At 42.0% G+C, this 27,966-nt stretch overlaps 2 protein-coding genes across 4 annotated transcripts in view; both read left to right on the top strand.

The window, feature by feature from the left end:
• The window catches only part of LOC309704953 (junction plakoglobin-like), a 116,021-nt gene that overhangs the window by 38,913 nt on the left and 49,142 nt on the right, over positions 1-27,966 (top strand). For 2 of the 3 annotated variants that reach the window (XM_082530477.1, XM_082530475.1), the window contains exons 3-4: positions 4,341-4,390; positions 6,081-6,314. In XM_082530477.1, the coding sequence (XP_082386603.1) occupies positions 4,369-4,390; positions 6,081-6,314 (256 nt within the window). In that variant the 5' untranslated portion in view covers positions 4,341-4,368. Of the gene's footprint in view, positions 1-4,335; positions 4,391-6,080; positions 6,315-27,966 lie in introns of all 3 variants that reach the window. The other variant, XM_082530476.1, reaches the window with a different exon arrangement.
• LOC309704979 (piggyBac transposable element-derived protein 4-like) lies at positions 19,911-21,431 on the top strand. The gene is made up of 2 exons (XM_082530550.1): positions 19,911-20,239; positions 20,353-21,431. Exons 1-2 carry the CDS (start codon positions 20,110-20,112, stop codon positions 21,357-21,359), a joined length of 1,137 nt encoding a protein of 378 aa, XP_082386676.1. The 5' UTR covers positions 19,911-20,109; the 3' UTR covers positions 21,360-21,431.

Below are 27,966 nucleotides of genomic sequence, written 5' to 3'. Positions count from 1 at the left end.
TTAGAAAATAAGTAATATGATCAATATTTATTTTCACCTGTTGCATACAAAGAAGGATTAGTTATGGTTTAAACAATGTTTAACACATTATGAATTTTTTAATAATTTAGATATTTTTTGTGTATTTTAGGACATATTGTACATGCATTTATGTACAAGAAGGTTCAATTTGATGGGACCCCCAAAATTTTAAATGAATGTTAAATGTTTTAGGGGTCTCATTTTAATCCAAACTGCCATGTGGTGCTGAAAAAGGTGTCTAGTGTCCAGTCTCATTTGAAGAGTACAGTAAAATGGAGAGGGAGTGTGTGATGATTTTTTTTTTCATTCCATCTTTTCTCAAAAAGCTTTTCAGCACATCAAAAAACCCACATTTGTTTTAACAGGAAACATTTCTCCTCACACATTCACATGCATAAAACTCATGTACCGTGCCACAGCCACATGCAGAGAACACATCTACTGTTGCACACACCCACACGTTAAATGGCCATTACTGAAACAGAACATTGTGCCATTTAAGCTGTCAAGACGTCACTCAGATGTAGCCACTCTATTATTCCTACCCTTCATGTAGGAATAATGTAAAAGTTCCGTATTTTTTTCCAAACACCTCCCTTTGTGTGGATTTTTAAATTTACTTTAAGGCTGTTCATTTGTTGAATTAAATTGATTTGTAGTCTCTTTCTATGTACAGATCTAACTAACATTCACTCACAGCACTGAAAAAGGTTAGAGCAAGTTGTAGGTTTAATATCTTGACCAAAGATATTTAGCCTGCAGACCGGAGCAGAGGGGGATCAAACCACCATCCAGTGGATGATGAGAGTCAAACCTTAAATACTGATCTGTATGTGTAGGTTTACGGTACACATCAGCTTTTAGATGTCCCCCATTACTGATGGAAATCTCATAGTCTAAGAAGGCTAACCTGCCACTTTTCATATCCTCCCTTGTGAATTTGATGTGTTGGTCCACCGAGTTAATGTGACCCGTGAATTGTGGTAGGTCCTGAGATTAAATTTTCACGCAGGTGTCATACACATATCTGAACCAATGACTAGGTGGTGTTCCAGGATAGGATAACAAAGCCCTCTTTTCCACTTCTTCCATGTACAAATTGGCCACAATGGGTGAAACTGGGGAACCCACTCCCATGTTTCTCCCTGTAGGACTGACCCTTGTATGTGAAATAGGTGGAATTAAGACACAGTTCAAACACACTTGGTCGGTGCTGATAGTGGTCTTGTTGCTGAGGTTGGGGTCATCCTGTAATCTCTTACAAACTACCTCCAACACTTCAGTGACTGGAACATGAGTGAAGACAGATGCAACATCGTACAAGACCATGGTTTCATCTGCCTCCATAATGACATCGCTCACCTTCTCAACACAATCCAAGGTGTTCTGGATGCGGTGAGTTGATCATACAGACAATTGGTCTTAAAGGTGCACTCTGTTTATGTTCTTTGGTAAACCATACAGGACTTGGTATAGATTCCGCTGGGTATAGCCTGTGGTATGAGGTACGGTCAATAGCCTTGTCTTGTTCTAACTGCTTCAGACAGTCTATCACCGTCTTCCTGTAACCACTTCCTGGGTCTCGTTTCAGGGGCTCATAAGTATTTTTGTCACTGAGCAGTGACAAAATTTTTTCATCATAGCCTTTTTGGTTTAGCGACACAGAGCACCTACCCTTGCCTGCTGGAAGGATAATGATGTTGTTGTCATGACTAACTGATGGGATTGCCTTCCTCTTCTCCATGCTGATGTTGGACGCTGGGGGCTTTGCATTGCTGAGACAGGCTGAAACTTTCATCCATAGTTGCTCTGCTTCCACGTCTGCAATGTTGTTGTATCGAATTGCAGTTTCGGTGGCTGTGATCAGTTCCACTAGAGGGATTTGCCTCAGTGTCACAGCAAAATTCTATCCTTTTGCAAGGATGTTTTTCTCTGTTTTGGTAAGCTGTTTGTGAGACAAACTCTTCACCCACTTGTCCACATCCTCGGTGTGGCATCCTTCTCTCTTCTGGCCACTGAGGACACTCTCCGTATTTTGAGCTAACATTGTGAAACATTAATAACATTTTTATTTCACACTTTTTTCTTTTACTGCATACTGTTCATTCATAGTTCTGATGCCTTCAGTGAGAATTTATGAAAATAAAGAAAAAACATTAAATGTGAAGGTGTGTCCAAACTTTTGATTGGTCGTGTGTGTGTGTGTGTGTGTGTGTGTGTGTGTGTGTGTGTGTGTGTGTGTGTGTGTGTGTGTGTGTGTGTGTGTGTGTTACTGCTGGAGTCTCTGAGACCGTATCGTCGGGAGATTGACTCTCGACTAGGGCATCTGTATCCAGTAAAGGTCCTAAGGCTAGTCCCCCCCCCCCCCCCCCCAATGCCAACCAAGCCTACCTCAGACAGGAGGTCATATAAGCTCGGATGTTGCTCGGCTTAAGAAGGTCCGCATCTGGTGTTGAGGACACACTGATGAGAAGTCAGTTACCGGAACAAGCAGGCATAAGTGGGCAAGAGATGAAAACAAGGCGCTAATGGATTGGTACAGTGCAAATATCCCAGCAGAAGGGGTTACATGAAAGGAAAGTTGTGGACCTATGGAATGTTTGATACCCAACACCCAGACTGATGGTGAAGCAACTAGTAGCGGCTGACTTGAAAGATAGGATCATGGTGAAGATGGAAACCTGGACCCTCTGTGGCCAATTACCAAGACTGCATCAAGTACCATCTGAAGGTCTACTAAAAATGTAAATGCAGCATTATGCATAATCCCTACAATTGACTACAAGACAGCCTATGACTCAATGCCCCACACATGGATCCTGGAATGCCTAGAACCATACAAGGAACTCATTAGGAACTCAATGGGGAATTAGTGAACAACAATAGAGGCCAACTTCAAGCCAATTGCACAAGTCACTTTTAAGTGCGGGATCTACTAAGGAGTTACCCTGTCCCCACTGCTGGTCTGCATAGGCCTGAAACCCCCCACAGTGAGATCACTGACATGACTGACTATGGATACAGATTACGGAATGACACAATTATCAGCCACCTCCTCTACTTGGATGACATCAAGCTGTAGTAGTAGAAATGTAGTTGGGTGGTAACAAAGAGAGGGAAGACTGTCAGAACTGAGGGGATCGCGCTAGCAGAATGCAACATTGCAGACACTGAGGATGGCTGCAATTACCTACAAATACATTGGTACATACATAATACAAGTACATTGGTTCCCATTTGCTTAGAATCCACTTGAACACAATCATGTATGCTGCTGGGATAATAAACTGGGATAAGGAGGAGATTGAAGCCATTGGCATCAAGCTAAGGAAGGTCATCACCATGCATAGAGGGATCAACCCCAAATCGAGGACCCTGAAACTGTACACTAAGCGAAAGGTACGAGGCCAAGGACTAGTGAGTGTCAGAACCACTGTCCAGGATGGGACAACAAACATCCATGGGTACATCAGAAATATGGCCACAGTCGACCGAAAGTGCTTAGTGATTATCTAATGAAGTAGAGACTGAAGAAGGTGGAGCAAGAGGAGGAACCATCATGCAAGGACAGGCCCCTACATGATATGTACCACCGGCAGATAGAGGACGTGGCTGATACCCAGAAATCCTACCAGTGGCTGTACGCAGCTGAACCGAAAGACAGCACAGAGGCACTAATCATGGTAGCACAGGAGCAAGCTCTGAGCACAAGATCCATCGAGGTTGGGGTCTATCACACCAGGAAAGACCCCAGGTGCAGTCTGTGTGAAGATGCCTCTGAGACTGGATATGCCCCTTATAAATCTGGGCCATCATCATCTTCAGAGTTATGCTGTAACCCATATGATCATTGTTACTGTACATGCACAACAAAATTGTAGGTTCCTCACACCAACTCTGCCAGAATAAACTATAAATAGGACACAACAGGAATGAATGGCAAAGAGGAGAAATACATAGAATCACGCGGAATATATACAAAACAAGAGAAATATATGCAACAACAATAGAAAGGCACACAATAGAGAAGAAGTTGTAAAGTGCTTGGACTCAGACTGTGGCTCGATAAGTTGGTTGGGTGTGAATGGGTGGGATGTGGGGAGGTTGGTGGATGTTTGTTTACTGTCCGAATGGCCCAGGGGAATAAGCTGTTTGTGAGACTGAAGTGTAGGACCTGATTGATGTGAGGCGCTGACCAGAGGGCTGGTAGTGGGTGGGGTACAAGGGGTCACTTGCGATTTCCCAGGCTAGTCGGACTAGAGGATTAATCTTGAATCTTTTTTCAGACCTAATGATTCCTGTATTCTCCTGCAGGTGAGAGGTCAGTGAAAGCAGCAGTACCAGTGGATGGAGATGATGTCCATGCAAAGTAAGTATTCTGTCACCATAGCACCCAGCTCTGGCCTAAGTTCATTGCGGTAGTAATAGCTGTGGGAGGAAAACAGGTGGTTCTTGGAAGAAGTATCTGCATCATTAGAAGAAAAAAGTAAAAGCAGTAGCAACATGAGTTGAAATAGGAGTAGTATCTGATACAAGCAACAGGGATAATTAACAGAAGCAGCACTAGTCGTAGTAGTTGATATAGTAAAAAATAGGTGCACTACAAGTAGCAATATGAGCACTGCACTTATTATTAGGACTAGCTGGTATACAGGTACAGGTAGGTATATTCATAGTAGCAGTGATTAGTAGTAGTAGTCTTGTAATAGTACAAGCAGTATATTGCTGCTTTTGTCATTCATTTATCTATAAAGGAATGCCACCTCTTTAGTAAAAAACGTGGAATTATTAGGACTACCAGCAGCAAAAATCACAGTTACAGTACTTACAAAACAAGCATTAATGGTAGCTGTAGTGGTAGCAATACCAGAATCATTTTAGTAGTTTAGTGCAAATAGCAGTATTTTCAACAGCAGAGGAAGTAGCAGCACTGGCATTAGTTGCTGAATAAGTAGCAGTAGTAGAAGGAACACTAGTGGTAGTACTGAGTGGTAGCATTTAGTATGAAGTTCAGTGTTTAATCCTAGCAGGAAACGTAGAAGTTATAATGAGATGTGGTAATTGCATTAGAAGTAGTATATACTCTAGCCATAACACCAGTACCATCTTTAACCCTCTCAAGGCAGGCGTTGCCGATTTGCAACAGTTAAAAACTAACAACCTGATTACCCCACATACATATTTTATGAGTTTTTTTTACTCAGAAGTACCACTGCAGGACTTGGTTGTGCATTAGCAACAAAAAGTTTAATTTGAGCTTGAGAGGGTTAAAGGTAATGCTACCAATAAAAGGTTGTACTTGTCACAGAAAGATTTGAAGAATTGGTAGTAGTTTAGTAATAGTACTATTCCAAAAATGGTAGAATTAGCAGCACTACATGCAGTTAGACCATTCAGTGAGCTGTGTGAGGCTACTCACTGAAGAGTCTTAGTGCAGCTTGACCTCACCCAGGCTCTATGGCCAGCAGCCCACAAGCTCAAGCTGTGCCCAATAGAAATGGAAGAATGCAGCGACTGGGTTATTCTGTCAGAAACAAGACTTTTTTTTCTGAAGCAATGTTTGAAAAACATACTAACTAGTTATACAGAGGAAAGTTTTGCTAGACGATTGTTTAAGCCATTTAACTACCGATTCGTCTGGTTGTATACTTTGCATTCTTAAAACTGTTTACTTTTTCAACTTTTCAGAAAGTCCTAAAAGCAAACTTCCTTGTTGAGTAAAAATGCGGATTGTGGTACAAAAAGTTGCATGTGCTGGTAATGGCATGAGAAAAATGTTGGAGTAAAGTAGGTAACATTAGCTATACCAGCTTCTAAAAACCCTTGAAAGTCAGACCTGTGTGCATCATAAACAATGACAACAAAAACAAAAAACTCTATAAAACATTTTTTGTTTTATTGTGTTAAGTCTGTGAGAAATTACTATAAGGAAAGGCTTGCACTGAGGTTAACCGCTAGGTCCAGACTTTCATTAGCTGCAGGTGTGCAACCAATGTACCACTTTACAATAGTTGCAGTAGATATTACTGGTTGCAGTAGATGTGTGTTGTTTTCTGCAGTGAGTGAGGCAGACAGCGTGGTGAAGGTGGCAGAGTGGCAGCAGACTTACTATGCCACAGACTCTGGCATCCAATCGGGAGCTACCACAGTGCAGGACGACGAGAGCAGCACTGAGTATAGTGGCAACAAGAAGTACACAAACAGTACTACAACCGGCACTGGCTCTGTACCTGTTAAGGCCACAGTGGGGGGAGGTGGAGACTCAGCATTCAGTGGAGTAGATAGCCCAACAGGTAACACTTTCTGATCAAAATCATTTGATTTTCTTTTTTGTTTGTGCTTTCTGTTTGCTTCCTTTAATAACAGCAGCTTTCGGTCTTTATTGATCTGCATTTTGTGGCTCTTTTTTGTGTCTGGTAACATCATATAATATATTGGTTCATCTTCTTTTTCATAAATGGAATTGAATGCAGGATTTGATTCACATGATTCAGTATCAAATACCACTGGACAGATCACAAGTAAACAAACAAACAAAAAAAAACAATTACTGCAGCTTTAATGATAATGAAAATGGTGAAATAGCAGCACACTGACATGCACAGGTTATTGTAAGCAGCTGCAGATAACAGCTTGTTTTCCATTTCCTGTGATTCATCTGTCTTCAATATGAAATAAATCTTCATGGTGCAAGATAATGCATCATGGTAAGTATTAAGAAACTTTGTGTTTTATCTTCATTTCGCTCTGTTTTGCTCTGCTTCAGTCATCTGACAGTCAGGGGAAGAAATAAAAGTCTGCTACATTTTTTAAAAATTCACACATCATCACACCTGTGCTGTTTGTAGACAGCTGGCCATTTCAAGCTCAGTTTGACATTGTGGTGCTTTGAAAATTCTATTCACATATGACATGTGAAGTAAAATGTCAAATGTAGACACAAGCTAGCTAAATAGAAAACTTAGCTGCAGGTTGTAAATGTACTTTTATTTCTCCACTGCATGCATGAAAGTTTAAAATACATATCTAATAATTTAATTCATTTTAGGCTACTTTGCAGCCCCAGCAAATTCCATGAAAATCAGAAATAAATACTTGCAGTTACTTTGGATTGTGGTTGTCCTCTGTCGCTTCATTCAGGAGCACTGCCTGTTTCCTTTGACCACTTTTCACATAATCTAGAAAATGTTTAAAATAACACTACAGGTAATTGAACTTATACACTAGTTCATCTCTGCTTTCTTTCAGCATGCCACCCAAATCTTTGTTGTTAAAGTCATTTGGTGTGCTTTCATTTGGGTTTTAAAATCACACTAATTCAATTGAGTGTTTTTCCCCCTTTCCTTTTCTTGAACACTGAACATGGCATGTTCATGGCACATGTAAACCAGCCCATCCTGCCCTCTGCATGTTTCAAACACACCTCCACCAACATACAGTCTTTTGGGATTCAGGAGACTCACTAACTACATCTCATGATTCAAAAGCTCACATCCTCCTGTTTCTGTAATTCAAGGATGAAATTATTGTTTTACAATAATGTATATGTCTTTGTTTCATCCCAGCTGAATTCTTGCAGATACCTGTTAACAGATGTAAATCATTCATTTGAATTTACACAAAACTTGATATCCTTGGACAACAACCGGCTCACTAGATCAGACGGGTGTCTTTACTGCTTTATGGCACCTAACCTTTGGAATGGTCTGCCTAATCAAAAGAGATTAACTTTTTGACAAACTTCTATTACTTAAGTCTACGTAAATGTATATCATGCACAAGTATTCTTTCCTTGGGCCAACTTGCTGACTGACCTCACTAGCATGTTCTCTGTGCTTCTGTGTGTGAAGCTGACAAAGTATTTGTGTTAAAAGTGGAACACAGTTATAACACAGGATTTTCAATTCTACATTGCTTTTTCAAAAATGTTAGCATTTATAAAGGAGAACACTAGAAGTTCAAAACATCTCTTTAAGGGAAAGGTAATGATGATATTTTGTTGGGGGGGGTGGGGGGGGTGGGGGGGTTTGTTTGTTTGTTTTTCTTCGCCTGTCCCGTTTGGTTCTTTTGCCATCAGAATTATTGCCAAAAGGCGAAGAAAGATGCCCAACAGATTTACTTTACCAAACGGACCATCCCAGCCTTGCCGTATTGGTCCAATTGATTCACCTTTTCTTTTATTGTCTATTTTATTTTATTTTCACCAGCTAAACATGGGACAGACTTGACTGCAGAAAAGAAAAGGTAGAAAGAACGAGGGGAAGAAAAAACAATGATAAAGGGCAAAAAACAAAAACCAACAAAACAAACAGACAAAAAATACATCTATCAATCACCTGGATCACCTGTTGAGAAAGAAAAAAGAGAAAACAAGCAAAAAAAGAGAGCAATACAATAAACAACATCATTGCGATGATCTATGTGAATATGACAGTCAATACTAAATATTAAACATTATTGTGCAGCACGTAAGATCGACAGAACACAGTGTGCTTTGAGGTAGGAGCCAAAAAGGGTGTAGTTTGTGGGTGTGATCACCCATGTGTACACCTGTGAGCATGGACGCGCTTGTTTTTAAAAGGTTCCTTCATGTAATGATCTGCTAGGGAGTGTGGGGGGGCCACAGCCCCGTCCTCCAGGGCATGAAGCAGGTATGGAGGAGATCAAGACTCCAGACATCCAGAGGCCCCCAGAACACAAGAGACCAAGGAAGACCAACAGAGGGGCAGCCGCGCCACTGTCCCAGAAAGAGCTGAGGAGAGTCCCAGATGAGGGCTCACCCAGCAGCCAGGGAGCAGAAGCCGGGGGGAGGGGGGTTGCAGTGACGTGCCCGTGAGCTCCGCCGGCAGCCAACTGTGCCAGAGTGACCGAGCCCCAGGCCGAGAGGCCGAGGGCACCCCACCCCCGAATTGGCCCAAGTGAACCCCAGGCTCCAGGCCCCGACAAGCAGCCACCAGGAGTGAGCCGGTGGGTACCTGGACGCCCATCCCCAGACACAAAGAACCACCAATGCAGGGTGGGTGTCTGCCACCGGCAGGGGGAGTGGTGGGGGTGGATAGGCCTCCATACCTTGGAGGGCCTGAGATGTCCCTAAAGAGGTGGCGTCTGATACTCGACCTGACATACAGACACAGACATACAGGCACACACAGATACAAACATCCATTCCCACCCTCATGCTCTCATATGCACTTACTCCACACTCACCCAACGTGGAGACAGACATAAAGAGACGCTGTACACACGATCACACTCCCCAAGCGTACTCTACGAACCGGGTCTAGGTACCCTTGCCCATGGAGGGGGGAACTGCACCCAGACCCAGGTGGTGTTTCCTTTTTCCCTGCAGTGGGGAGAGGCAGACCGCCCCGACTCCACAGCAGCAGGGAGGCCCCACATTCCAGACCGCAGTCGGACAGCCAACTCCTCCTCCCAGCCCCCCACCCCAACAGGCAACAGAGAATGGGGGTGTGTGAAGACTCCAAACCTCCCTCCACCCGCTCATTGTAGTGTTGATGCATGTGTGTTCTAAGGTGCATTTAAAACCCAGGAGGGCATGGAGCTACCTGCCAGAGAGCAGCAGGTAAGCACATAGCCCCTCTTGATAGCCCTCAATGTAATGGGGAGGGAAGGAAGGCAGGGGCAAGTGGCCCCTCCCTGGGGCCAGCTCCCCCGCTGACCCCAGTAGGCACCCCCATATCCTGCAACCCACCAGGGAAAGGGGGCCCAGGCCCATCCAGACCGGGGCCCAGTTCAGCAGCCCCGCCGGGCCCCACAGATTCCGGGACAGCCCACCAGACCCCACCACAGAGAAATCTGCACCCACCCCGTCATCCACTCATCTCCCAGACAACACAAGACAATAGACACCCAGGCTGAGTTCTTTCTCCACCTCTCTTATATCTCCCCCACCTGCAGAGTGAGTTCCTGGAGAGAGGAGACCTCCTGCAAGATGTAACAGCCTCCCCCACCAGTTGAAGAGCCCCCCAGGTGGCTCGATGCACTGGCGGCACCCTGCGCCAGGGCTGGGCCTCCATACACCCACCTGCCCACGACCCCGGCGACACACCAACCAAGACCCAAGCCCCCAAGGCTCAGCCAGGGCCCCAGCCCAGAGACGGTGCACCCCCAGAACCCCACGCCCCCCCCCCCCCCCCCCGATCCACCCAGGGGCAGCAAGGCTACCAGGTCAGTAACCCACGTCCATCAGCACAGACCCTCCCCTAGCCCCGCTGCACGCAGCCACGAGGAAACCGTCACCTAAGAGCCAACAGAGCCCTTAACAGGCCATGACCGCTACCCCGGGTTGAGCCCCCCAAGAAAGATGCCTCCGGGGAATCCCCCAACGCCCCAAGCCTGTCCCTACCCCCACACCAATCACAACAGCAAAGGTGGGACCAAACTATGACCCCCCACCCCCACTAGGTGATGGATGATCTGATGTGGTGGCAGAGGCTGTATCAAGACTAATGTCATCTAATAGATAATTTCTATATTGGTTAGAATTAAGATTGTTTTTATTTTTCCAGTTCATGAGGACTGTTTTCTTGGCTATGCATAGGGCAGTGAAAACCATGTGGGCGATATTCTTTTCTGTAGTGACATTATCTAAGCTGCCCAACAAACACACTAAGGGGGAAGTTGGAATGTTACATTTCAGACACTTTGATAAGTCTTCACATATCTTGACATATCTGTCAGTGCGCCCCAGGGCAGCTGTGGCTGCAATGTAGCTGCCATCACCAGTGTGTGAATGTGTGTGTGAATGGGTGAATGACTGAATGTAGTGTGAAGCACTTTGGGGTCCTTAGGGACTAGAAAAGCGCTATACAAATGCAGGCCATTTACCATTTACCATATCTCGCGCCAAAACTTCTGAACTGGTGGACAGAACCAAAGAGCGTGGATATAATTGTCCGGTGAATTGGTTTGGCAGTGTGAGCAGTTGTTGGTAGACCTAAAGCCCATCTTGAACATCCGATGACCTGTATAGTGCGCTCTATGTAATATTTTGTATTGAATTAATTGAAGACTGGGATTTCTAATTAGATGAAAGGTTTTTAAGCAAATCTGAGACCAGAAGTTTAGGTCTAAGTTAACTGATAAATCCGCTTCCCATTTTGCAATAGGAAGTGATATTGATTCATCTGTTTTAGAAAGCATTCTGTATATTTTGGATAGTAATTTGGGGGTTTTAAGAGTAAGAAATTGACCCACACTTGGTGGTGTTTGTAGTTCAACTTGACCCGGTTTAAATTTCTTTTTTACTATGGATTTAATTTGTTGATATTCTAAAAATCTTGTCTTGTTGATCCCATATTGTGTAACTAGTCCGTCAAATGAAATAAATTCTGTTCCTTCTAGTATATGTTCTAAATATTTGATTCCTTTACCACTCCAATCTGAAAAGTTTATCATATTATTGTTTTGTAATATGTCAGGGTTGTTCCAGATAGGTGTACGTTTGCATGGGATTAATGAAGACACCGTCAATTTTAGAAACTCCCACCATGCTGTCAGAGAAGAGCTGATGTTGATGCTTTTAAAGCATTCATGTCGTTGGATGTTTGAGCTGATAAATGGTAGGTCTGAGATCTCTAGATTATTGCAAAGTGCTTGTTCTACATCTAGCCAAGGTTCATCTAAGAGGGTGTGTTTTAGCCATCCTGAGATAAACTGAAGCCTGTTGGCTAAGAAGTAGTGCTGAAAGTTAGGCAGTTCTAGTCCTCCTTTATCCTTGGTCTTTTGTAGTGTTTTTAAGCTTATACGTGGGGGTTTATTTTTCCAAAGGAATTTGGACATACATGAATCTAGAGATCTGAACCAATCTTGTGGCGGTTTAGTTGGGATCATTGAGAATAAATAATTTATTTTTGGTAAGACCATCATTTTTATAGCGGCAACCCTTCCCATGAGTGATATGGGTAGACATTTCCATCTAGCCAGATCATCTTCTACCTTCTTTAAAAGTGGGATATGGTTTAATTTAGTTAGATCTGCAAGCTTGGGAGAAACATTAATACCTAAATATTTTATATTTCCCGATTGCAGTGGTGTAGAAGAGGAATTATGGAAGGAGCAATTAATCGGTAGGACTGTAGATTTTGACCAGTTAATTGAGTAATCTGATATTCTTGCAAAAGAGTTTATCAATGCAATCACCCCAGAGATATTGGTTTGTGAATTTTGGAGAAAGAGTAACACATCATCCGCATAAAGGCTGATTTTATGTTCCACGTTCTTGCATTTTATGCCCTTAATTACTGAATTCTGTCTAATTGCTGCTGCTAGTGGTTCAATAAAAATTGCAAACAGTGAAGGGGAGAGTGGGCATCCCTGCCTGGTGCCCCTCAGGAGGCAGAAGCTGGAGGATGTTTGGTCATTTGTTCTGACACAAGCTGTTGGGGAATTATATAATATTTTTAACCAGTTTATGAAAGAGGATCCAAAACCAAATTTGTGTAAAGTTGCAAATAGAAATTTCCAGTTAACTCTGTCGAATGCTTTTTCTGCGTCTAAAGAGAATATTGTAGTTTCTAGGTTTTTACTGTAAGAGTAGTCTATTAAATTAAGTAATCTACGTGTATTTGTTGATGAGTGCCTACCTTTTATGAAACCAGTTTGGTCAGGATGAATTAAGAGGGGGGTTATTTTCTCCAGTCTCTTTGAGAGAGCTTTGCAGATTATTTTAAGGTCTACATTTATAAGGGATATTGGGCGATAGCTTGAGGGATATACAGGGTCTTTGCCTGGTTTTAGCAGGAGATTAATGTTTGCGGAACTCATATTTGATGGAAGTCTGCCTTTTTCTTTAATTTCCAACAACGTTCTGTAGAAAACTGGTGCTAGAATCGACCAGAATTCTTTGTAGAATTCTGCAGGAAAGCCGTCTGGACCTGGAGCCTTATTATTGGGCATACTTATCAGGGCTTCCTGGAGTTCACCTGGTGTCAGTGGTGAATCCAGTGCCATTGCTTGAGTGTCTAATAATTTTGGAAGAGTTATGTTGTCCAAAAACTGATCAATTTCTTTTTTAGATGGGTTTATTTGTGGTGAATACAACGTTTTATAGAAATCCCTGAAAATGTTGTTTATTTTTTCTAGTCATATATTGTGTTCCCAGATGAATCTTGAACAGCACATATAGTTGTTTTTTCTTTATTTATTTTTAGCTGGTTTGCTAGAAATTGACCGGATTTATTACCATGTTCATAATTTTGTAGGCGTAGTCTTTGTACTAAGAATTTTGTTTTTTTTATCAATTATCTCATTTAATTCTAGTTTCATTATATAATTTTTCAAGGGATCTTATATGTGTTTTCACTCTTGTATGCTTTTCATACAAGTTTCATACAAGACAGATAAAAACTTTATAAGATTTATATATATCTTTTCCATATGGGTTGTCTTGTATGGTGTATTGATAGTCATGTGCTTTTTGTATGCGCTGAGGTGTTTTTTTCTGTTCTCAAACTGATCTCCCTGTCGGAGCTCAGTCTGGGGGGAGTTCTTTTTTCTCCTCTTCTTTCCTCATGTTGTGTATTTTCCATTGTTATACCTCTTACCTGTCTTCCCCATGTGATGTTTGTGTAATGTATCTATGGTCGGAAGGGTAAGATGGCGCTGGCACGGCTGGCAGCCTTAACCCAATTTCCCTCGGGATGAATAAAGTATGATCAATCAATCAATCAATCAATCAATCAATTAAATCTCCAGTTTTTACTTGGTGTAGTATTATTCTTGTGTATTAGTTTTAAAGATACAGGAGCATGATCGCTGACTAGTGATGGGTTGGTCCTCACATACAAGGTCTTAAATAATCAGGCCCCATCTTATCTTAATGACCTTGTAGTACCATATCACCCTATTAGAGCACTTCGCTCTCGCTCTGCAGGCCTACTTGTTGTTCCTAGAGTATTTAAAAGTAGAATGGGAGGCAGAGCCTTCAGTTTTCAGGCCCCTCTTCTGTGGAACCAGCTTCCAGTTTGGATTCAGGAGACACTGGAAGCTGGTTCCACAGAAGCTGGTTCCTAATCTTAAAAAACATTTTAAGATTAGGCTTCAAACTTTCCTCTTTGCTAAAGCATATAGTTAGGGCTGGTGACCCTGAATCCTCCCTTAGTTATGCTGCAATAGGTGTAGGCTGCTAGGGGATTCCCATGATGCACTGGGTGTTTCTTCTTCAGTCATTCCTTTTCACTCACTGTGTGTGTAAATTATTAGTTCTTATTCATCTTTGGCTCGCTTCCACAGCGTGTCTTTATCCTGTCATCCTCCCAACCGGTCACGGCAGATGGCTGCCCCTGCCTTAACCTGCTTGAGGTACTTACAATGAATGGCATTGCTTGCAGTAACACTGTAAAGAATCTTGGAATAATTTTTGACCAGGAAATATCCTTCAGTTTGGATATTAAACAAATATGTGGGACTGCTTTCTTGCAATTACACAGTATATCTAAAATTAAAAATATCATGTCTCAGAGTGATGCTGACAAACTAGTTAATGTTTTTATTACTTTATTACTAGGCTGAACTACTGTAATTCATTATTATCGGGTTGTTCTTAAAGCTTATTCTGAGTTTGACTCCACTATTTGGCTGGGGGAGTTCTGTGTGTCGTGTGAATGCTATTCCCAAGTCTGTCTCTCCAGGTCACAGTCCAAAGACATGCAGTTAGGAGGGCTAGGTTATTTGGTAATTCTACATTGCTCATAGGTGTGAATGTAAGTGCAAATGGTTGTCTGTCTCTCTGTGTTTGCACTGCAACAGACAGGATGTATCCTGCCTCTGCCCTATGGTAGCTGGGATGGGTTCCCAGTCCATGTATGCTCGTAAAGTTGTAATTTTCAAAGTAGTGACTGATTACTAGGTAGGCAGAACACTATGCTACCATGCACTGTGCCAATAACCTATATATATATATGTGTGTTGATTAAGATGACTAGCTCATCAGGAAAATGTTCTCAAATGTAACAAAGTGTTGAGTAAGTAAGTATTAAGTAAGTATGAATTGTGTTTAAGTACTCATGTTGCAGGGAAATGATTAAGGTTTCTATGGAGTTAGTGAGTTAATTTGTTGGGTACAACTTTCAAAACCATTACAGTGTTGCATATACTAAGGATTTCTTGCGTATTACCTTCCAAAGCTGAGATGGCTGTGTCATCTGTTTTATGATTATTAAGTAATCTATCTAGCAATTATTCCTTTTCCTTGACTACAAAGTACCTTTAATGATGATGCAACCTGAGGCTCCATAATTAATATCATCTACCACCCATTTAGGGCATTTTAAAAATTGGTCTCCAGCTTCAGCAGCAGATGCTTCTATTCTACTTAGTTAATCGCAGCATTTATTCTGCCGTAAAGAGTTTAAATAAACGCATGCGTACTTATAATCCTAATGACTGCATGAACTTCTGGAAATGAAGGTATCAAATTGCATTTTAGGGGTTCAGTTCTTAAATCATCCGGATGGTGAGCAGTGGAACAGCAACAAGTGTTTGTTTGACAGTTGAAAAAGTGCAGGCTGTACACAGTAATCTCTGCGCAGAATAGCTGACTACTTTAGTGGGATCTGCATCCTTAATCACATATTTTCTTTCTAACCTGTGCACAGTAAGTCAGGTGGTGGAGGCACAATTGAGCTGATTTGTGTGTTTGTGTGTTGGACCATCATTTTCTTTTTTTACTGTCAGTTTTGCTATTTTTATTTTGATCAGTTTTTAAACACAGAATAATATGGTTAAGATTCAAAAAGATCACAAATTGGCTTTTCTTTTTATAAGATTAACAATGTGAGAAGCTTTTTTCGGGATTGCCACCACGACAAATCCTACTATATCGAATATGACTGTTTAAAAACTAGCAAAAGTAGGGAAAACTACTTTTCTATAACTGGCAAAGATACACTAATTGCATAACTATTTGTTAAAAACAAGAAACAAATGTAAGCCAGGAGAAAACAAGTTACATGACAAGGGAAATTAATTCCCAAGTACAGTTTTAGATTCAAAGGTTTCTAGACAATGTTGCCAATATCAGTGGCATACACTAAGGTTAAATTAAATGTGGATTTTTACACATTGGCTTGTTCTCTAAGTCCCTGTTTGTAAATTATATTAGGCTCAATCAACATATTATTCTGCCTTACACAAAATGTTAGTTTAAATGAATCAATACCAGTCACACTGACTGTCAGAATTCTCACCTTTGACACCTTTATACATCTTAACTGGAGCTAAACTCTACTCCCACAGCTGATTATCCTGTTAATAGTGTTGAATTATTATGTAGCTCCTCTGAAAAATAAATCCTCGAATCACTTCAGTCAAGTACTTGACCTCATAGTATAATTCTCAAACGCACATCTTAAAGTACATGACACGTGACCTGGAGAGGAAATAGCTTCTTATTTAGAGGGTCTTCATTTGACTTGGAAAATACTTTGTTACCCTATTAACCAAAGGCTGTCCATAAAGCAGGAGCATTTTATTACTTGTCACTGATTGAGGAAAACAGGAACAACCCCGGGTTTCTTCTCAACAGTACCACCAGGCTGCAAAAGAGTCAGAGCTCTGTTAAGTATTCCTTTAACATGACTTTGTGAATTTCTTGACAGAAAAAATTGTAACTATTAGAGTTTTGTTTTTGTTTTGTTTTTACATCTGTGCCACAGATTAAGTACAACAACTCTAATAGCTGCTGATATTTACTTAAATTATTTCTCTCTGATTGATCTTTCTGAATTGACTTTAATTGAATTGACTTTACTTTATTGACTCTTATGGCCTCTGACAGTGCACTCATCTCTGTGCTTGTTCTGTTAAACAGTATTCAATACCAGTGAGTGAAAAATTTGACCACATAGATCAGATTACACCATGGGCATCAACAGAACTGCACTGCAGTGGTTTGGATCATATTCATCTAAAATATTCCTGTTGGTGCATGTAAATGAAAGTACTTTGTACATTATATACAGTGGGGCAAAAAAGTATTTAGTCAGCCACCGATTGTGCAAGTTCCCCCACTTAAAATGATGACAGAGGTCAGTAATTTGCACCAGAGGTACACTTCAACTGTGAGAGATAGAATGTGAAAAAAAAATCCATGAATCCACATGGTAGGATTTGTAAAGAATTTATTCGTAAGTCAGGGTGGAAAATAAGTATTTGGTCAATAACAAAAATACAACTCAATACTTTGTAACATAACCTTTGTTGGCAATAACAGAGGTCAAACATTTACTATAGGTCTTTACCAGGTTTGCACACACAGTAGCTGGTATTTTGGCCCATTCCTCCATGCAGATCTTCTCGAGAGCAGTGATGTTTTGGGGCTGTCGCCGAGCAACACGGACTTTCAACTCCCGCCACAGATTTTCTATGGGGTTGAGGTCTGGAGACTGGCTAGGCCACTCCAGGACTTTCAAATGCTTCTTACGGAGCCACTCCTTTGTTGCCCGGGCGGTGTGTTTTGGATCATTGTCATGTTGGAAGACCCAGCCTCGTTTCATCTTCAAAGTTCTCACTGATGGAAGGAGGTTTTGGCTCAAAATCTCACGATACATGGCCCCATTCATTCTGTCCTTAACACGGATCAGTCGTCCTGTCCCCTTGGCAGAAAAACAGCCCCATAGCATGATGTTTCCACCCCCATGCTTCACAGTAGGTATGGTGTTCTTGGGATGCAACTCAGTATTCTTCTTCCTCCAAACACGACGAGTTGAGTTTATACCAAAAAGTTCTACTTTGGTTTCATCTGACCACATGACATTCTCCCAATCCTCTGCTGTATCATCCATGTGCTCTCTGGCAAACTTCAGACGGGCCTGGACATGCACTGGCTTCAGCAGCGGAACACGTCTGGCACTGCGGGATTTGATTCCCTGCCGTTGTAGTGTGTTACTGATGGTGACCTTTGTTACTTTGGTCCCAGCTCTCTGCAGGTCATTCACCAGGTCCCCCCGTGTGGTTCTGGGATCTTTGCTCACCGTTCTCATGATCATTTTGACCCCACGGGATGAGATCTTGCGTGGAGCCCCAGATCGAGGGAGATTATCAGTGGTCTTGTATGTCTTCCATTTTCTGATGATTGCTCCCACAGTTGATTTTTTCACACCAAGCTGCTTGCCTATTGTAGATTCACTCTTCCCAGTCTGGTGCAGGTCTACAATACTTTTCCTGGTGTCCTTCGAAAGCTCTTTGGTCTTGGCCATGGCGGAGTTTGGAGTCTGACTGTTTGAGGCTGTGGACAGGTGTCTTTTATACAGATGATGAGTTCAAACAGGTGCCATTCATACAGGTAACGAGTGGGGGACAGAAAAGCTTCTTACAGAAGACGTTACAGGTCTGTGAGAGCCAGAGATTTTCCTTGTTTGAGGTGACCAAATACTTATTTTCCACCCTGATTTACGAATAAATTCTTTACAAATCCTACCATGTGGATTCATGGATTTTTTTTTCACATTCTGTCTCTCACAGTTGAAGTGTACCTCTGGTGCAAATTACTGACCTCTGTCATCATTTTAAGTGGGGGAACTTGCACAATCGGTGGCTGACTAAATACTTTTTTGCCCCACTGTATGCTTTCCTAAGACATTATCATTAGAAACACTCCGTACATTTTCAGTGCTATGCAGATGACACCCAGCGTTATTTATCGATTCAGGCAGATGACACAAATTAATTAATTAAACTACAGGAAGGTCCTAAATATATAAAGGCCTGGAAATCTGTAATTTCCTACTAAGGTTATTGAACTCAGTCCTAAAAAAATCTTAGACATTTTGGTAAAAATTATTATGTTAGAGTGGGTCATACAGTCACATTTTCCACCTTATATTTATAAATATAACAATTTGATAAATTTTTTGTGGCATTTTTCTTGTTTGATTATAGAGTCACAAATCCAGAAATAAGATTGGGATGCAGTGTAAGATAGATATGCTAATACACTCAGATGAACTCCAAAGCTCATGAACCCATATTTTATACAGAGGACAATAGAGACCTTCAGAGGCTTCGTTAACACTCTTTAGTATGCCTTCTTTCTTCTTCTTTATTAACAGACTTTTAGGAGAGGAATGCCATCCCCTTGTTTTATTATTTTAATTCATTCCAAATGTTTATAGATGGTGAAAGGTCTGGATTGCAGGTTGTTAGGTTCAGCACATGGACTCTTTTACTATGAAGCCATGGTGTAACAGCTATAGTGTGGCTCGGGAGGTAGAGCAGGTCATCTTTTTGATCGGAAGGTTAGTGGTTTGATTCCTGGCTCCCGCAGGTTGCATGTCAAGTATCCTTGGGCAAGATACTAACCCCCAAGTTGCTCTCTGATGCATCCATCAGAATATGAATGTTAGTTAGAATTCAACTTTATTGTCATTGCACATGTCACAGGTACAAGGCAACGAAATGCAGTTTGCATCCATTAGCTATATCTACCATTAGATATAGATATATTACAAATATATATTAACAATAATATAGATATGTAAGTATATTACAGAAATGGGTCTATTATGGTATGTTATAATGTACACGGTATGAAGTATGTTGTGAATATTCTATAACTATAAGTATGTACAGGCTGTAGTGAGTACAAGCTATGTACAGGCTATGAACAGGATATAAATATGAAAAACTATACAGAATATGAAATAAATAACTTTACAGAATCTGAGATATACAGCTATACAGAAATGGGAACTATGCAAGTTGTAAACAGTTGTAGGGTTAAAAATTATCGTATGTACAGAATGATTATTTACACAGAGCTATACAGTAGTGCACATGTTCTTCACGCCACACTGTGCCATCTTTCGCTGTCTCAGTCCCCAAACAAGCTCTCTTTTTCGGTGTGCCCCGCTGGGCACTGGGTGTGCCCCGCTAAGCGGGGTACTGTGACGGGGCACACCCAGTGCTCTATGATTGGTGCACAATCATCTCTATGATTGTGCACCAATCAGAGCACTGGGTGTTTTTTGTACTGGGTATATATATGACACAATCTCACTGCACTTAGCCTAACCCTTCATTGCCCTGAAGAATTCTGTGGTGTACGGACCTCCTCTCCAAGGAAAGAAAATGCAGAGAAGACTCACTACTCAGCAGGCGTTGGAAATGATCCTGACGGAAGTCGACCCTTGTGACTCGGATGGAGAAGACCTAGAAGTTCAGCCGGATTCGGACTCAGAGCTGTCTGATCAGTCTTCCGGTTAGTTTCATTTCATGTTATTTCCTTTTTCATTTCAAACAAGTAAGTGGATGTAGTTAGTAAGTTTGTTTGACCTTCCCATTGCTCACAATTTGAATTTGTTCACACTGCAGATGAGGAGACTGCTTCTCCACCGAAAAAGAGAGCTTGTTTGGGGACTGAGACAGCGAAAGATGGCACAGTGTGGCGTGAAGAACATGTGGGGACCCGTCTCCCTTTCACCCCAATAGAAGCGTACGCTGCAGATGGAGAGCCAACGGCTAAGGCCAGGAGAAGTATCTCGAGTCGCCTTCAGAGCTTCCTGTGTTTCATCACTCTTGACATGCTTCATAGCATTCAAGAATGGACTATTCAACATGCACAGCAAACGGAGCATGTTCATTGGTTCATGGACCTCCCTGAACTAATGGCATTTATTGCAATTGTCATCTTGCGGGGGGTTTACAGGGTTCCATCGGTAAATGACTGCTGGTCAGCAAACCTGGGAAACCCACAGATAATTGGAACTATGGCACGAAACCGCTTCCAAGACATCATGCAACACCTACGCTTTGATGACAAGTCCACCCGCAGTGATCGAGCAAAGACTGATAAGTTCGCTGCAATTTCCAGTGTGTGGGGATCATTTGTCACCAACTGCATCACGTGCTACAACCCTGGTCTACATATCACCGTTGATGAACAGCTTTTCCCATCAAAGACTCGGTGCTGTTTCCTGCAGTATATTGCAAGTAAACCGGACAAGTTTGGGATCAAGTTTTGGGTGGCCTGCGACCTAAAATCCAAGTACATTTGCAATGTCTTCCCATATCTTGGCAAGGACCCCAATCGTCCCACTGGGGAGAGACTTTCTGAAAATGTAGTAATGAGGCTGATGGAACCATTCCTAGACAAGGGCAGAAATGTTACCACGGACAATTTCTTCACATCGCTTTCACTTGCGCAAAAACTTCTTGGACGGAAAACCACCATCCTCGGCACAGTCAACAAGATTCGCAGGGAAATTCCTCAATCCACTAGACAGACAGATCGCAATGAATTCACCACTCAGGTATGTTGCAGGTCTTTTGTGGTTCTATGTTTATGTGTTTCATTGTGTGTAAAAGGGCTATGGAAATAACAATTTATCTTATTTCTTAGGTGTTTTCAACCTCTGCTGCCACGCTGACGGCGTATGCGGCCAAACGGAAGAAGACAGTTTATATTCTTAGCAGCATGCACAGCGTGGTTCAGACTGATAACACTACCAAAAGGAAGCCAAACACTGTCACCCTTTACAACAAAACAAAGTGTGGCGTGGATGTGATGGACCAGATGGTTCGGGAGTACACTGTCCGCAAAGGAACACGGCGCTGGCCAGTCGCCGTGTTTTATAACATGATTGACATGGCAGCACTGAATGCACATGTGCTGTATCAAGCATGCACCGGGACAAAGGAAAGACGGGTGGACTTCCTGGTGGCGCTTGCAACAGAGTTGGCTCGCTCTCATGTAGCTGCGAAGAAGGCAAGAAAAGATCAGTTGCTTCGGACACAACCCTCCACACCGAGCCCTGGAAAAAGGGCCACGTGTCAGGTCAAACACAGATGCAAAAAAAATCAGGCCACTGTGCGATGTGTTCACTGCTACAGGTACACATGTGGTAAATGCAGACGACAGATACCGTGGCAGTGCCAGGATTGTGAGTGATTGCTGAAAATGTTGAAATAAAATAAAGCATATAGAAATAAATTGACTGATATTATAAGAACGAGCAAACAACTTTATTATAGAAGAAGATTATATGAAAATAAAAACAATATAAAAGGAACTTGGGATGTGTTAAACAACTTAATTAAACAAGGATCTTCTGGAACATCATATCCTGAATATTTTACTGATGCAAATGGTGAAAATCACAACATGAGTAATATTGTCGATGGGTTCAATAAATTCTTCATAAATGTTGGCCCTGAACTAGCAGCGGACATCCCGTGTCATAAAAATGAAAATATCAGTAATATAAAATCAAATCCCTTTTCACTGTTCCTCTCAGCTACAAATGAGCAAGAAGTAATAAATATCACATTAAAATGTAAAAGTAAGTCTTCAATGGATTATCATGACATAAATATGTCTGTAGTTAAACAGGTTATTCTGAATATTGCTAGTCCCTTAACATATATCTGTAATTTATCATTTCAGTCCGGTTGTTTTCCAAAAAAAATGAAAATTGCGAAAGTAATACCACTATATAAAAGTAATGACAAACACAGTTTTACCAATTATAGGCCTATTTCTCTACTGCCTCAATTCTCAAAAATTCTAGAAAAACTTTTTAATTCAAGATTAGAAAAATTCCTTGAAAAACATCAAATAATAAATGTTGGTCAGTATGGTTTCAGAACGCAAAGAACCACTTCAATGGCGATAATTGAGGCAGTAGAAGAAATTACTGATACACTGGATAAAAATAAATATGCAGTTGGTATTTTTGTTGACCTCAAAAAGGCCTTCGACACAATCAATCACTCAATTTTACTGGATAAATTGGAAAGATATGGTATTCGAGGGAAAGCTGGTAACTGGTTAAAAAGTTACCTAACAGGTCGGGAACAATATGTTAGCATAGGGCATTACCATTCAGAGAAACTTGGTATTACATGTGGTGTTCCCCAAGGGTCAGTGTTGGGACCAAAACTTTTCAATGTATACATAAATGATATTTTTGATGTTTCTCAAGTACTTAAACTCATACTGTTCGCAGATGACACCAACATATTTTTCAGTAGCGATGATTATACTGATCTTGTAATGACTGTAAACAGGGAGCTAAAATTAATAAAAAAAATGGATGGACATAAATAAATTATCATTAAATATAAATAAAACTAAAGCAATGTTTTTTGGTAATTTAAAATATAATGTAGAATTACCAATTATCATTGAAGGTGTACCAATTGATAATGTGAGTGAAAACAAATTTTTGGGAGTCGTAATTGATAATAAAATTTCATGGAAACCCCACGTCAGACACATAAAAACCAAAATTTCCAGAAGCCTCGCAGTTTTGAACAAAGTGAAACAATTCCTTGATAAAGATGCACTTCGTACTCTGTACTGTACCCTGGTTCTTCCATATCTTACATATTGTGTGGAAGTGTGGGGAAATACATATAAAAATACAACTAATCCATTAGTCACAGTACAGAAACGAGCACTGCGTATTATTCACAAGGCTGGTTATCTAGATCATACTCACAAATTCTTTCTTCAGGCAAAGTTACTTAAATTCCAGGATCTGGTTAATTACAATACATCCATAATTTTGTATAAAGCTTTTACTAAACTTTTACCGGCAAATTTACAAACTAGATTTGAAATTCGAGAAAAGGTTTATAATGTGAGAGGCTTTGGAGAATTCAAATTACCCAGAACTCGAACAACCCGTAAAGGCTTTTGTGTGTCTGTATGTGGTGTGAGAATCTGGAACAGTCTGAGTTTACAATTGAAACAATGCAAAAATATTCATAGATTTAAATTCCTCTACAAACAGTTGGTCTGGTCACAGTATACTCAATGATGCTTTTAGTGTGCTCTGTAATGTCTGTCCTCTTACCATTGCTGGTATGGATTCCAAAATAAAAAATAAAAAATAAAGTGTGCGTATGTATGTACATATATGTACTTGTGTGTGTAGATATATATGTATGTATATGTATGTGTGTCTGTTACTTGTAGTTATTACTGCCTGTTACCTGTGGTAATGCAATTTATAATTTATATATTCTGTATTCAGTTATGAAGGCTCTAATTGTTGGTTGCGAGCTGCCGCTTAGATGCTTGTATCTGCCTGGGGCTGTTGATGGGTCTGTATGCAATGATGGGCGTAGCTGCGGGAAGTTTATTGTTTTTTTTTGTTGATGAGTGAGTATAGGGTGGGGATTTAATAAGTTTTCTTCGTCCCACTCCTTTTTCAGGCAAGTTTTGTTTTTTGTTTTGTGTATTTTATGTTCAATATAGGTATTTGTTGTGCCTGAAAATGAATAAATAAATGAATGAATGAAATGAAATGTACTCACTCACTTTTTATCATTATTTGTAAATATGTGTACAAATGGTTGGTTTTTTGTACTGTTTTCATCAATAAATGTCAGCAACAAAGGACATACAAAGGACATGTGTTGATTTCTCCCTAAGATGGCAAACTGAAACACTCCACTCCCCCACCCCCTCAATCACTCACCCCCACTCCCCTCCCTCCAGAATTCCTAGGTAACGACCTAATCTACATATGAATGACTAGCCAATTTAGCTTCCACTTCCAGCATTTGACTGCTCTCCGGCTTTTAAAGGTAGAACGGTAGAAGCCTGGCAATCCCAGTGTTAAGATAAATGAGGGTGTGGATAGTTTCTACAGAGGCTGTATAAAGTGCTGGTGGTTGTGAGTGGTGGTTCAGTCCATGTTATTATTGTGTGTATGAGGGTACAGTTGTCCAGTGTGTGTGTGTGTGTGTGTGTGTGTGTGTGTGTGTGTGTGTGTGTGTGTGTGTGTAGGTGGTTGTGGGTTTTTGTATCTCCAGTCCATGAGTTTAACGTGGGTCAGATGTCAGGAGGCAGAGTTCAGGAGTCTGACAGCTGTGGGGAAGAAGCTGTTCCGGTACCTGGTGGTCTTAGTCCGGAGGCTCATGTAGCGCCTCCCAGAGGGCAGGAGGGTGAAGAGTCCATGTGATGGGTGACTGGGGTCTTTGATGATTTTCCCAGCTCTTTTCAGACACCGCTTCCTGTAGATGTCTTTTATGGCAGGAAGTGGTGCTCTGGCGATGCGCTGGGCAGTTTTCACGACCCTCTGCAACGCCTTCCGGTCCGAGGCAGAGCAGTTCCCGTACCAGACTGTTATACAGTTGGTCAGGATGCTCTCGATGGTGCAGCGATAGAAGTTCACCAGGATGTCTGAGGACAGGTGGTTCTTCCTCAGAGTCCTCAAGAAGAAGAGGCGCTGGTGAGCCTTCTTGACCAGCTTGGAGCAGTTGGTCGTCCAGGTGAGATCCTCGGAGATGTGGACTCCCAGGAACTTGAAGCTGCTCACACGCTCCACAGCCGTCCCCTTAATGTGGATGGGTGGATGTGGGTCAGCATTCCTCCTGTAGTCCACGATGAGCTCCTTGGTCTTCTCGGTGTTAAGCAGCAGGTTGTTTGTGTCACACCACTCAGCCAGACGATCCACCTCCTCCCTGTAGGCGGCCTCATCGTTGTCACTGAGGAGGCCAATCACCGTGGTGTCATCTGCAAACTTAATGATGGTGTTGGAACCATCAGCAGGTCTGCAGTCGTGGGTGAAGAGGGAGTAGAGGAAAGGGCTCATCACACAGCCTTGTGGTACACCGGTGTTCATTGTGATTGTAGATGAGCAGCGGTTATCCAGCCGGACATGTTGGGGGCGGTTGGTCAGGAAGTCCAGTAACCATTTGCAGATGAGGGAACTGATGCCCAGGTCTGTCAGTTTCCTGATGAGTTGTGAGGGGTGGATTGTATTGAATGCTGAACTGAAGTCTATAAACAGCATTCTGGCGTAGGTGTTGTTGTTGTCCAGGTGTGAGAGGACAGAGTGCAGTGCGATGGAGACTGCATCCTCTGTGCTCCTGTTCTGGCGGTATGCGAATTGGTGGGGGTCCAGGGTGGGGGGGAGACAGGATTTGAAGTGTGCTAGGACCAGCTGCTCTAAGCACTTAGTGATGATGGGGGTGAGTGCTACTGGGCGGTAGTCATTGAGGCAAGATGGGTTGGAGTTTTTGGGTATCGGGACGATGGAGGTGGATTTGAAGCAGGCCGGTACCACAGCGTGGGCCAAGGACAGATTGAATATGTCTGTGAGCACTCCTGCAAGCTCCCCAGAACACGCTTTGAGAACACGCCCGGGGATGCCATCAGGACCTGCAGCCTTGTGGACATTGATCCTGCTCAGCACCGCTCCTACATCGGTAGGGGAGAGAGTCAGAGGTTGGTGGTCTGGCGTCACGTCTGCTTTGGTTGTGGTTGTGGGGTTCCCTCGCTCAAAACGAGCATAAAAGTTGTTGAGCTCGTTGAGGAAGGAGACATCAGAGGATGCGGGGGAGGGTTTGGTGGTCCTGTAGTCTGTGATGGTCTGGAGTCCTTGCCACATGCGTCGGGGGTTGGAGTTGGAGAAGTGTTCTTCTACCTTCTTTTTGTAATGTGTTTGGCTTTTTTGATGCCCTTCTTTAGCTTAGCTTTGGCTGTACTGTAGGCGTGTGCATCTCCTGACCTAAAGGCAATGTTGCGGGCCTTCAGGAGGAGACGAACATCCCGGTTCATCCAAGGCTTCTGGTTGGGGTACATGGATCCGTTTCTGGGTGGTGACACTGTCTGTGGTTTCGGAGATGTACTCCAGTACAGATGAGGCGTACTGGTCCAGGTCTGTCTGGGTGAACATATTCCAGTCTGTGTTTTTAAATCTGTCCTGGAGCACTGCGTCTGTCCCCTCTGGCCACACTTTAATTGTCCTCACAGCAGGTTTCACACGTTGGATGAGTGGTGAATAGGGCTTTGGAGTTGACGTCACACCGCAATGCATTATGGGAGCGCAGCGCCATTTTCGGGGTCTACGAATCAAACCAAACACACTGTGTTGGAACGACGACTACAAGAAAGATGCTTAAAAGCAGCTCAAAAGAGAATGAACTGTATAGAGACCGATTTCATTCAGAGGCGAAGCAGCGGTACTTGCAGAAAATAGCGTGCATTGGAAATGTGGACCCGTATGAAATAAGGCCGTGGAGTAGAAACCCTGAAGACCAACCGCTATTGACGTAGCCTGACATATTCTCGTACCTTGTCTGTGGAGTCAGCGCGTACAAGTCGTCATTCAAGCAAAGGTAAGTCAGCTTGAGTACTGCGAGTGAAATGCGTTTGATTTCCCTGCAAACATTCAGATTAGTGCAGCATAAATTCATTCATGAGGGGAAATGACAGTGAGAACATGTGGAGGCTGTTAGGTGGATAACATAATGAGTTCAGTGCACTGATGTGACACTGTCCTGAAGGATTGTTATTCTTTATGGTTAAAGAAATTGCACTAATTTATTAATGTTTATTATAAATAATCCTTATTATACATCTTGCTTCCATGTTTGTATCTTGTGTCACTAAAAATACATTTTATTTTAATTTTATATATTGATCAATGACCTGCAGAATCTCCTTATCATATTAAGTGATTCATAATTGTCACTTTATGCTTTCTCCATCTCTAAAGTGATGACATCCTTGCATTACATCCTTTAGGTTCATTTTCTGCAGGCAGGTTTCTGACAGAGAACAGGCAGATTTAGAATATAACATGCAGCGTTCTATAGATGGACACATAAAAAAATGAAAAATTACATGTATGTGCTAACTTTCTAAACACTTTGTTACATTTATGATAAAGTAGATAAAACACATTTACGTCGGCCTTGGCTCATTAGTTCTTGTCTTTAAATGAACTTTGTCTGTGTGTGTTTCAGGTCCTGCACTCTCAAAGACTGAATGAACCAGCATTGCAGCCATGGGTCACTGTGAGCATCACAGGGAAGGTTGAAGCCGCCCACTGCACCTGTATGGCCGGAGTCGCAGAGACCTGCAGCCATGTCGCTGCTCTTCTGTTTAATGTAGAAGCAACAGTGTTGATCCGTGGCACAAGGACTGTTACAGATGAACCTGCATACTGGGTTTTTCTGGGTAATATGACC

This window comes from Aulonocara stuartgranti (assembly GCF_965226115.1).
Source record: "Aulonocara stuartgranti genome assembly, chromosome: 4".
In the NCBI taxonomy this organism is placed as follows: Eukaryota; Metazoa; Chordata; class Actinopteri; order Cichliformes; family Cichlidae; genus Aulonocara; species Aulonocara stuartgranti.
This window is presented reverse-complemented; position numbering and strand designations above follow the sequence as displayed.